The sequence below is a fragment of the Rhipicephalus microplus genome, chromosome 1 (genome assembly GCF_043290135.1).
Source record: "Rhipicephalus microplus isolate Deutch F79 chromosome 1, USDA_Rmic, whole genome shotgun sequence".
Taxonomy (NCBI): domain Eukaryota; kingdom Metazoa; phylum Arthropoda; class Arachnida; order Ixodida; family Ixodidae; genus Rhipicephalus; species Rhipicephalus microplus.
In genome coordinates, this window is record NC_134700.1 from 63375706 (window position 1) to 63388653 (window position 12948).

The 12948-nt window shown below is 46.1% G+C and overlaps 1 protein-coding gene across 1 annotated transcript in view; it reads right to left on the minus strand.

Moving 5' to 3' along the window:
- Nucleotides 1-12948, minus strand: part of TppII (Tripeptidyl-peptidase II) — a 236372-nt gene that overhangs the window by 90271 nt on the left and 133153 nt on the right. The window contains exons 23-24 of the mRNA XM_075873097.1: nt 2504-2582; nt 531-679 (exon numbers count right to left, since the gene is read on the minus strand). Coding sequence (XP_075729212.1) covers nt 531-679; nt 2504-2582 — 228 coding nt within the window. The remainder of the gene's footprint in view (nt 1-530; nt 680-2503; nt 2583-12948) is intronic.

The following is a 12948-nucleotide window of genomic DNA, read 5'->3' on the forward strand; positions in this document are numbered from 1 at the left end:
CTGCTGGTGCACAAAATGTGGGGTGAGAAGAAGACATGCGCCATGTCAGCACCGTATCTCTGTCTTCTTTAGCACTGTTTAGTCTAGTCTTAAGCGCTGTTTTATGCTCTCTTCACATGTGAGAAAACTATGCAAGCGCTCTCTACTGGCAACATGCAAAATGGCCAAATAAAAATCCCGCATCAATGCTTCACATGCAAGATTACCAAGGAGACACTTCAAACCAGAAAGGCTGAAGTACTGAATTTCATGAAAGGCCTAGCTTGCTGGTGACGAGTAGTCAGTTCAGCAACTAGGTTAATAAACTTCCATTGTGAAATGTGCTCACATTCATTGCTCATTTTAGCTGCAGCACAAGGGCTGACTTACATTCAAGTTAGAACACTGTAAATATTGACAGCTACTTCTTGAATAAGGAAACACCAGCTCCATGAAGAATTGCTCCAAGACAAGTGTTTTGTGGGCACCCGGAATCAAACCTGATAGCATGATGTAACAACGCACCCGTACCATAAGTGATCAAGACATACTTGGTAAGCCAGCTGATGCTGAGGTCTCTTAGAGCATCACGGAATTCTTGGTCAAGATCCTTCTCTTCGGATGAGTTTTTAGCTGACGATGATACACTTGAGCTCTTTTTGGGCATCTCCCCAATATGGTACACCAGGGGGAACAGCGCCTGGACAGCGGTTGGGCATGAGTAAGTGCAAACAGCCCAAAGTCACACGGGCCCTTTTGAATGGCCATCGAGATGATGACCATTGAAATGCTGCAGCTCCATCGACTCAATGGAGTTGTTGTGCTGCTACATGGCAGCTTTCAATGGCCATTGAGTGATTTCTCACAATAATTGAGTGGCCCTGCAAATCTTTATTTTCATTTTCATGATAGTGTAGCTGAAATATTATACTAAATAAATTTAAAGGCACACACCACATGTGACCACATGTGTCTTATTTTTGTGTGAACATTTCAGTAAATTGTTTACACATACTTATGAATGCTTTGTGTTTAGTTCTAAGCTGTTAAACAGTAGAACTTTAGCAACATTGCAACCATCACATTGCTGTTGTCAAGATAATAAGCAGTGCATACATTCCAAATGGCGAAAACACTTCAATAAATGGTTTATAATTCCATGCATGAAAACATAATAGTGCAATTTTTCATTTCCTAATCTGGGGTTCGGGCAGACTGTGAATGAGAGTGCACGCTTGCCCTGTTTCCGTTTTTGTCGCTTAATAGCCACCGAAGTTTCAATGGGAGTGTGGGGTGCTCGGTTGACTCTATCGATTATGGACTCAATGGCCTTGAAAACTGCCCATGTTACAGTTCATGCTTTACAAATGAGTCAATAGACCATGACCTTTCAATGACCTTTCAAATGCCTGTGTTACACTGGTACAATTAAAAAAATTATTTTATTTATGTCCTCTACTATGGTGACGTCAAAGTACTTATTTTACAGAGTGGCAAGTACAGTTCCCTGAATTATGCTCATACTGTGGTTCGGGACAAAACATGCGAGCAGGTAGTTCAGAAATGCATCTATGTCTCATCACTATTGGTATTGGCCTTTTCTTCTACCTCTCCATCGTATTGTTGAAGCAATACTTTTTTGCAGACAAGTTGGTTCATACTTGAAAGCTCGACTTGTTGCGCAAGCTGAGGAAGAACGAGAAGGGAGACAGTAGTTGGTAGTCTACGCTCTTTCCTGCCTCCCTTCTCGTTTTCCTTCATTCAGCTTGCACAGCAAGTCAAGTTTTCTCGTATTGTTGCCTTTACCTACGCTGTATCAAAATGAACTGAATATGCAGTTCGTCTGAAAAAGTTCTTTAGTCAACTCGGACAATAATAGAAAAGCTTAAAATTGGGCGAGAACATCAAAGTTTAGTTGACTGCCTTTCTCACTACATGGACAGCTGCTATTAAAAATGGCTGAAAAGCTCTCAAGTATTGCTTTTCTGTTTACAGTGTCATAAGTGAGAAGAATTAGAAGTGCTTCTTGAATTTGCTTCACATTTTGTCTGCCTCACATGAAACCTGTTTGAGAAGGCTGGGGTGCACACAGACAGGTAACCTTTTATGCTTAGGCAAGGAATATTTTGGTTTTATCCTCACATAAGCAGCCCAGTCTACGTACTTTGCATATGAGCAAATCTTAGGCGTAATTTCAGTTACAGAGCGGTACCACTTATAGAGCAGGCATTCAGAATTCCGGTAACATACATAAGCAATTAATGTTGTAGCATGCAGGGTTCTGGCTACAGCCATGCCATATACTCTGGAGTGAAACACTGACAACGGTTGTAACAAAATATGTTCATACCTAGCCGGTAACAGACAGCTGCGAGTGCAGTGATGCACGCTGCAACAAGTTGCCTACAATCTTTGGCATGCTGCGAGTCAAACTGCATGCAACCTTTTTCATGCACAACATGCTTTGCACAATATTAAATTCAGGGATGCGTGCAGGTAAAGTTAAAAAAAAAAGAGCACTGACCACTTTCTTGCCCTGCTCGTCCTTGGTGACTGAGAGTGTGCCTGTGAGAAAATGTCCGGCACTGCATCCCTTTGGAAGTCTGCACAACAGAGAAAATGTTTAGGCACAAATAATGAAAGGTGCACAAATGCAGCTATGTGCCAGGTATTGGTACCACAGAGGTTGCTTATTGCTGTGGAAGGAAACCGAAGTCAAACTCAAACCTGTCCAACCTGGGCATGCTGAATCACAGTCTCTATCAAACACTTGTTATATACCCTTAAAAGTTAAAACTAGTACAGTAACTACCCTCACATCTAGGGGTGTGTGAATATTCGGAAGTTTCAAACATTAGTAAAATACTGCATTTGTAATATTAACCTTCAGTTCGATAACCACATATTCCAAAATTTCGAGTATTCGAACTAACTTGAATATTCCTTGAATATTCAATGTTCAAGAATATTCATTCACATATCTCACTGCGAAGAACTTACAATTCCGTGCATGTGCTATAAGAACCTCAGTAGATCATGCAGTGATTACTACGACTTCGGCACGTGTGTAGTGATGCCTGCATGAAAGTTCGCGAGAGCGTGATGACAGAGACGACCACCGACGAATGCGGTGGCACATCATCGTGACAAACATACCATTCATGAACACCTCAATTATTCTAAATCGTGTACTGCCTGCACAGATGTACGTGTGGCTTAGCGGTTCAGCGCACGCCATCCGCTGCCCCGTCCATGTGCGTGAGGCCGCAAGTGCGTATCGCTCATGGAAACGAAGGCAACTCGCTGCTTCCACATTGGCTCGACAGAATAGTCTTCACACTTTTGCTTGGTTCCGTGCTGCTAGCACGAAGAAAAAAAAGGACAGTTTCGCTCCAAGGGCGAAGCAATCAATGCAATAGCAACAGTTAAATAACTTGAAATTTAACGCTGAGAATGACTAGCAGATTGAAAGCTGCAGAGCGTTGCTCACAAATGATGCACGAATGACACACAAAAACAACACACGGAGGATGAGAGCTAACAACGTTGACAGCTCGATGCTTAACGCGCTGTTTAAACAAAAGGGGTGCACGAAACGTAATCACGGGTACATACATGAGTGCAAACTAACGAGTGTTGCAGTTGTTTCTTCGCTGTGTTTCTGATGTTCATGGGCATCCTGGGGGGGAGGGGAATAATCGTGTTTGCAGCATTACCAGCAAAATGGTGCAATGAGCGCGCATCTCCCACGCTTACTTTGCCCCGCTTAGAAGAGGGGAGAATCGTACGTCTTGGCTGGCCTCAGGCTTTACCTGTTATGATTCTGTTGTAGTTACCGAATGCACAAACTTCAATGCAATCATTGCAGTCCCCATTTGCGAAAAGCGCCCGTTTTGCAGACAAGGTGAAGTAACAACTGAGACGCTTATTCGCGTGCATCTGTACCTGTGAGTACGTTTCGTGCGTCATTTGTGCATCAGAAACGCGGGGCACGTTTCGATCTGTTTTCCACACTGCGTGTGACCTTCCAATTTGTTGCTATCCCATTGATTGCTTCGCCTTTGCAGCAAAGCTGTGACTTTTTTTTTCTTTCTCGAGTTTTCCTATATATAGATACGTATACATATACAGGGCATGATGGTGGCCGCGGAAACCACCATCATATGTACAGGGCATGATGGCGAATATAATTGCTATATCAATAAAGATATCTCTACGCAAGGACAAATGCACGCATATACGTTACAGGGCACGGCGCTGACGGAGTGAGCTTAGTAGGCTACGCACTGCACGCAACTAGCTAGGGGCGTGCTCAGCTTGACGAGCAATAGTAACGTGTTTCATGTATAGCCACGCCAGTTTTCGCTAATGGATCGTTGTACAAACGTATGCACACATGTCGAAGCCTGACCAGTCGTCCGTCAGCTGTGCCGCTACTTCAGCATGTATAGTCTCTTCATAGTTCCGGAATAATTTTATGGTAGTGGATATGGCCATGCGAATGAGCTTAAGTGTTTTTCCACGCAATGGCAAACATAGAAAAGGCCATGCACTTTTGGTAAGGTACAGTAGTGTCATCCTATATAGTTCTCTGCTGCTAGCGACAGTGGACGGAAGGTGACGGACAGATTATAGCGTAGTTCCGCCAGGCCTCAAAAGTCTCAAGTTCTACTTATCGTCGATGGTGGGCAAAAAAATCAACAGCTAAAGAGGAACCCATGTGGCTCCATTAAAATCTCCACGGTGACTTCCTTGTGAAAAACCCAACCTCCTTGTGTCTTCAGCTTGACCCTACTATGTCGTAATGCAATAAAAAGTGTAGGTGTTCAGCCGTACTCGACGAAAGCAGGAGCTGTAATTTGAAGCTGTTACTGAAACACCTCATGCTGATTTTTACGACTGTTTATAATGATAGATCGTATCGAGACACGCTTCTCTGTTTGTTGTGCCTCTGAAAACGAAGACGTGCCGTTTGCGAGCTCGCGATAATGCTTCTAACACTATAGATTAACGGGTGTTAACTGTTACACAATCAAACCAGTGGCCTCATGCTCACTAGCCATCATGACAGGTACGAAAGCTTTTTTTTCTTTTTTTGTAATAAAGATACTAAAGGTTTGTTCAACATGTGGATTGAACCCAAGACATCACAGTCACAAGCTCAAATATTACAGTCTTATGCTTTTTGGCAAGTACAGATGGTGACATTTTTTTTTTTTTTTTTTGGTGTGCAATAACAGACTATGTTAGCAATTGTACTTTTTCCAACATAAATATATGACTGAGTAAAAGATTACTGGTGGAAAAAACTTGCACCTCTTCACTATTCGATATTCGATTCGTATTCAAAACTATGTATTTATATTCGATTCGTATTAAAAAATTTTGATATTTGCACACCTCTACTTACATATAAAATGTTCACTGCCCCTTTAACAAAGTGATACTTAATTCATTGAGATTTCACAAGAACAGAAAAAAATGTTTTAAGTAAGTTTCAAAGTATCAATGATATTAGGAAAACAAATTAACGCCTTTCAAACCAACATACTTTAACTGAATAAATTACCTAGAACTCACGAAAATGCTTTCAAGTCTGTGATCAAGCAGAGTGTAAAAGAGAAAAAAAGGCAGCAGTGTACTGATTTGTGTGTGGTCATCATAATCATTAACCTGACTATGCCCATTTCTAGAGAAAGGCATCTCCCACATTTCTCCAATGAACCCAGTCCTGAGCTTGCTGCGGCCATGTTATCTCCCCAAACTTCTTTGTCTCATTTGTGGGGATCGAGAGCGCCCCCCTACCTGGCGCCTCATTCCCCAGCAGCGGACCACGTAGCCCGAGCGCGCATAATCACTGGCATTCGCCAAGATGGCTGCCAGGGCGCCTCTTGGTCTGGGCAAATCAAGCATCGGCTCCGTCCCGTGCAGGCATGTCCGGGCACGCTACGCTGGCACGCTGCGTGGACCTACGTCACAACGCAGTGCAATTTCCCTTTGGCGCGTGACATCCTCCACTCCGGCGAGCTATGTTGCGACAATTCGCTTGTCGCGGCAGATGCTCGCAGGCCTCCACGAGAGGTTAACGCGCTGCTCAGCAGGCGGATTCTCGTTTGTGCGTTTGACTTTGGCCCTTGTGCGGGAGTCGTCGCGCCGTAGGCAAGTGTTTTTGATCGGTCTTGCGGAGTTCCCTATACGACCTGCAAGCCCGTGAGTGTCGCACTGTGCTGCATTTTGGGTCAATAAAACCCTTGTTGTTATCCTGCCTCGTGCGTGGTTTCTGCGCCGTGTCGGAGAAAACGACGAACCCGGCTGCAGCGTCGTCGCACGCAGCGACAGTGGAGGACGTCGCATCCCTACACGGTTGCGCTTAGTAGGTAAGCCTAGTGCAAACCTATCTCCACACATTTCACTTTGTATCTCCCCTTGGCACATGTGCCAGCTTTTTGAACTCGTCTGTTACTCTAAAGTTCAGGTGTGCCAATCAACCTCGCCCCGCATCCCACTTTTTTTACACACACACAGAAAAAAAAACTAAAATAAGGCGGCAAAGGAGGGGGAGGCGGATCCCAATAGCCCTATAAGCGTAAACATCAGCATTGCAGCCTTATATTGCATTGGTTGAGAGTGGCCAAACCAAACAATGCAGGTAGGATTTTTCCCAACTACAGTAGAATCTTGGCAAGTATCACAAAAAATACCAACAAAATCTGTTTTTAAACCATGATATACCCACAAAACACTTCTTATTGTCCAAAAAGCTTGCGTATATCATTCTGGGACACACGTGAAAGACCAATACCAGATGACGTAGCTGGCAGCTGCAAAAGCCTGCATCAAAGGTTCGCTTGAGGAAAACTGAAAAATGATTTCTAGTCTGCTCCACCATAGTCATAAGCCAAGATTGACACGAATACCTCTTGTCTTTTTAGGACTTCATTTCATTTAATCTACTGCTGCGTTAGCTGCCTAACTTCGGAGCTCGTAGTTGCTATCAATTATAGGGCCAACAGCGACAGACAGCGGTTTCGAGTGCGGCAGTTGCGGCAAACGGTGGTTCCATTTTCAATCCCTGAGTGCCAGTCTTCGCCGGTCCCATGAGAACTGAGCTAATGTGGTTTGCACCATGTGTAGAAAAGAAGTGGTTAAATAAAGAATAGCGGCTGAAGATGACGATGAAATTCGAATGGGTCTTCTGCGTCTGAGTCAGCCTCTCACGTTCTTATTACAATGCGCACTTGAAATCACATTAACACTCCACTATGGTTGCCTAATTTTGTACTCTGTATTGTTTGCTTTTTTTAATCGTATATCATGATATGGCTTTACTGTTTGTTCCCCACCCCCTCTTTTATATAATTGCCTATAGGGGTTTTAGATTAAATAAATGATGATGATGATGATGAAATATTCCTCAATAATTTCATAATGATTGCTTTCTGTGCCGGTTGGTTTCTTGCCAACAATGTAATTCCAAATAACTGACATTCGCATCGAATGACATTGTGTGGCAGCTATAGAGCGCCCCAACAACCGCCGATGGATGATTGGGGCTTTGTCAAGCTGTCATTGGACAGCTTTTTTCCGGCCACCTTTTTTCACTGTAAATGTTTGTTTGTTTTTTTTTGTGAAAATAAAGCCCTTTGATTGATTGATTGATTGATTGATTGATTGATTGATTGATTGATTGATTGATTGATATGTAATGTCATTACAATTGAATGACTCAAGCCATTGCATGAGTTCAAGAAACACATTCGCCATCACAGTCGGACCGAACGAATACTCTTTACACAAGAAAATACTTCAAAATGCGTCATTTGGCATCCTCAATATGACCTGCATTTATGCAAACACATTACAGTAGAATCTAGATGATACGATTACGGTTGATGCGAATTTCGCGATGATACGAATTTTAAGGTTGTTTTGAATACGAAATACACTGTGGTTCGGTGTTATACGAATGGTTTCCCCAGCCATTGCGGATGATACGAATGTGCGATTGACCGCTGCATGCCAGCGGCGTAATGCCGAAAAAATACGCCGCGGGGTCAATGCGAAAAAATCGGAGCGAGACCAATTTTCTCGCCACGCGATAGCGTAGTATCGCCTTTTTGCTTCACAGCTTTGGCTTCACCGGCTGCTCTATTGCTCTATCTCTCAAACCATGTGATGTCAACAACCAGCCGAAAATCAACGTGACGGCGAAGGCATAGGCGGTAGGTCGCTTGGCCATAGAGTTAAGCGGCACGTCAAAGCTCACAATCTTGACAAGGACACGGTTATCGAGAGCCTGGTTTGGATTACGATCGCTGATAACACCGGAAGTAGAAGATGCAGCAGCAACGAGTCGGCTTGCCCGAACGTGTCTTGCTTTTGCACTGCTGGCTGAATCTGCCGCCGCTGTGTCCCCTCGTGTCATTTCGGCTGGCGTGTCTTCCGAAACAACGTTAATAAAGGAGTAAACTGTTTCTTTTCAGTGCCTTATATGCATAATTATAACTCGTATGAACTTTAGTGCTCAGGAAATGGGCAAAATGGAATGACTTCTCAAGCAACGATGGCTGCGGCAGGGGTGTCATGTATGCGAGGGGCAGAACGAATGTAAACGTTTTCAGCGGACGCGAACGTGCTTTTCCGGCCACGCTGGCATTTTCACTGGAATTCTCAAATACGAATTCTCCAGGACTCATTATTTTTCGTGTCGACTTCACGGCGCAATTTTCCGGCTGCTTAAGCGGGGAAGTGAGTGAATTTACAATAAGTTTGGCCGCTTTCGCTCGCTCCGATGTTAACTGTGAACGCGCTGCGCCAACAGCATGAGCGAGGAAACCGCGGCACCTACCGTATTTACTCGCGTAATCCTCGCACTCGCACAATTCTCGCACCCCCACATCGCCCAACAAAAATACGATTTCTTTTTTTCCTCGAGTAATTATCGCACCCCCAAAAACTGCTGCAATAATGTCATCTGCTCTTTCCAGTCACTGATGATGATAGTGCACGTCATCTGGCACCATCTCTTAAGCATCAAGCGAACTATTGCACAGAAATTCAATCCAACTCAAGCGAAGCCGAAGTGGCCAGTGCGCGTTGCGGCGTGTTTTGTATGTTGCGTCGGTAACCTTGTCAAGTTATGAGGCGATACTGAAGCTGTACGGCTGCTTTCAAGTTGCAAGTGATAGATAATGCACTAAAGAACGGCAACAGGGCCGCCGGTAGGCCCTTGGGATTGATGGTAAACTTTATTTTTTAAGAAGGGAACTGCGGAAAATTCTGTTAAATAGCCATCAGCCCAATACTGACGTCCCACGCTTACCTTTTGAGAGCTCCTGTTGAGTGAGGAACGCTACCGCTACGCCCGCAACGTCCGCAAGCTTTGCGTATGGTATTCTAATTCTCGACTTTTTTCTTCCACTTTTTGTGTCTCAATTTAATCTTGTCTTGTGCTGAACCTCTGCTTTTATTGCTGAGGTAAGTTTTAATTAGTACTTCTTAAAGCTTGCTGTTAGGTGTTGGTGTGAGAATCCTGATTTGCGGCCACTTCGTTTTCTGAACTCTCCAGTTCAGTGGCGGCTTGCCGCTGATGCTGTCGGCCATAATGTAAACAAGCACATGTCCTTGTGCCCGTGTATGCGCGTACAGTCGACATCTGATGACGAAATTATTTGTCAAGTTACAGAGAATCTCGATGACTTCGACACCGAGATCGAAGAGCCTACATGGCCAATGAGCTTGGAGTTGACGCGAGCACCGACACTGTCATCAATGTACACCGACAGCATGTCATTAACTGAAATTGAGGCAGACATCATCGCGGACAAGTGGAAAACCGTGCAAATGAAAATAAGCGGCAATTTTTTTTGCACCTGAATGTTCTAGTGTACATGTATCCCGAAGGAGTACGGCTACGAGCGTGGGTCCGGTCTTAGAGAGCCGGAGGGCACGCGTTAACCGTCGCCATGGCGAGAACACAGTACTGCACAAAGTCGCAACACTTTATTGTCTGCGGCAACGCCAAAAACGCAGTACAGAGCCCGTTGCAAAAGCGCGGTAGGAAAGCAAATGGGCTTATCCATGCCACGAGCGAGAAGTACTACACAGGGTGCCGCGAGCACGTCTCCGTGGTAAACGTGATTCACGGAAACACCGGGACAAAGGCCCGGTTGTTTGAGAGAGGGCAAAGGCGCTCGTGTTGGCATCGGAGAGATACGGGTCGGCGCAGCCTGGCCACGCACTAGGACACAGCACCACACTTCGGCCTAGCGTTCGGAAGGCGGGCGACATAAGGTAAGCGTTTCCCGCGGGCGCAAGGCACTTTTGGCAAAGTCAGAACGAGCCCCAAACAAAGGGAGCTGATGGACGGAAAAGAAAAGCGTGCTTACTTACCCCCATGTCGTCCCCACGTCGACATGGGGGTATGTCGACGTGGGGACGTCGACATACCCATGTCGTCCCCATGTCGTCCCCGACGCGCGCGCGCGCGAAACGTCTGGAGAGATTTTGCGCACGGTGCCACAGTCGACATCCGGAACCAGGTGAGAGGGGTTAAACGTCCCTCTCCGCTCTCTCAGCGCGCAAACTATGGAGGAGGGGAGTCATGTGGGGACATGAGAACTAAGGAAGTGGCAGCAAAGCCCGCGCAAAGGCAGCAGACTAGCCTCGATTCCCACATCCCCTTCTCCTAAATTCCCCCTTTACCGGTCTGCTAAGGCAGCCCGAATCACCCATGAAGTTAAAATGACACCGCTATGAGCAACAGCAAACCTCAGTCCAGCCCTGTAACTGCTGCTAAAAAAATGACAAAGGAAAAAAAAACATTATAACAAAATAAACACATGACACTACAAAATGTATGCGACAAAGAGCAAAGAAAATAAGGCATTGTTCATGGTGCTGAGGCGAGATAGTGCCCACCGAGCAGAGGGGGCGGCAGAGCGTGACAACGTCCGCTGAGTGCGATGCCGTGTGCGAGGTCAGAGGCAACAAAAGGGGCTCGCTGATGGCTTGTGGCTCACGACGATGATTGCACTACGAGTCCCACGAACGCCGCTTCGGTGGTGGTTCGGAGGCCGCGAATTTCTCGATGAATGATGGGAGAACCTCGTTGGGAAGCCGAGCCCCGTGGGGGATCAGGGAGGTCGAACCGAAATTGGCTGCCAGGCGTCCTGGCGTTGGCCGGCAGCATGTAGCTGCAGTCAGCTGGCCTTGCACAGGAGCCAAAGTGGAAGGGGGCAGCAGGGCTTCTCGGCAATGGCCGAGAGCAGGGCACGGCCGGACTGTCTGATGGCACTGGGTCCTCTAGTGTTCACGTCGACGGGGCGAAGCCACGGCGCGCAACTTTCATGAGCACGCACAGAGGTGCTACGCACTTACACACGCACAGAAGCATGCACGCTTCCAGACACCGTCGACGGCTGCGCGAGCAAAGGCGCAAAGCGTCCTTCGTTTTTCTGTCCATGCATCAGCACCAATGTACAAGGTCACAACTTCTTTCGCCGGCAGACGAAATAAACACGAAAGAAAAAGTAGCACAGAGCAAAAACGAGACTCAATATCTGGCCAAAAGAACAAAAGACATAAAATACCGTATTTACTCGATCCTACCGTGCCCTCAATTGTAACGCGCACCCGGTTTGCATGACAAAAAAAAAAAGAAAAACAAGACATCCATTGCAACACGCACCATTTTTCTCGTTGGCCCGCACGATCACACCACTCGGGAAAATGACTCCTTTCGCGAGCGTCTTCCGTTTAAATATGAGGTACGGGGGAAGCTTGTGCCTATCTGACGTGCAATGGAGCATTGCCGTCACTCTAGTTTTACCGTGGCCCGATGTCAGCACGCGAACTTGCTTTGCCCCCTTCTTCTTGACAGTTGTGGTGCCAGGCATGTCGAAGTAAAGAGGCGTCTGATGGGCATTCCTGATTTGCCCAAACAGGTAGCCGTTTTTGTGCCGCAAGTTTAGGACGAACCTCTGAAAACGGTGAAGCTTTTCATCGTACTCCTCCAGAAACTTTTCGCATGTGCCCGTTCGCTTTTGGAGGGAAAAGCTTTTCCTCTTTATAAAGTTAGTTAGCCAGCACCTGCTCGCTTTCAACTGGCTCCGCATTAGCCCTTTTTCTAAGGCTAACTGCATAGCCCGCACTTGGAGCAGTTCTGTCCTCACGGGCCGCTCGCTGCTCAAGCACATACTCGCCAAGCAGCTCTTCAATTTGCGGAAACCGTCCCTGCTGTGGTCTACTGAAGCCTTTACGTGAAGCTTTTCTGTCGACAATCTCACAGAACACCTACACAATCTTCTGCTTTTGTTTCCACCAGTCCCGCACGCACGTTTCCAGAACTCCGAACGACCGCGATGCGGCCCGATTTCCGTCCGTTTCTGCACACGCGATGACTTTTCTTTTAAAAGCGGCATCGTGGTGCACTCGAGTTTTTGGAGTCGGCCCTTCCATGCCGTCGATGCTAATGCCCTACAAGATGACGAACTCCACAGTACACGTACGAAGTGCCGCACATGGGAAACACATAGGCATAAATGGCCGCCGCACCATGCCGACGCACGTAGGGGGCGGCCATTTTGAAAATGCTGATGGCAAGGGAATGACCATATTCTTTTTTTTTTTTTCGTACTCAATTTTAACGCGCATGCGATTCATGAACTCGCTTAACCGGAAAAAAGGTGTGCGTTAGATTCGAGTAATTACGGTACAAATGAACAATTATTATTAGACAAAAAACATAAAAAACAATATACACATGAACACTTAAAAAAAGAAACATCGGCAGCAAACCGGGAGGGCTCGACTTATTAACGAGAACAAGTCGTAAAAAAGCCAACCATACTGAGGCTAGACAGTACACTTAGGGCCTTTGGCTGCGGAGAAGTCCGCCATCTGGCGCAAAATCACAAAGATGACTGCTCCCTCAGATTATACCAGTATGCCGTCCGAATGCGGTCCGCT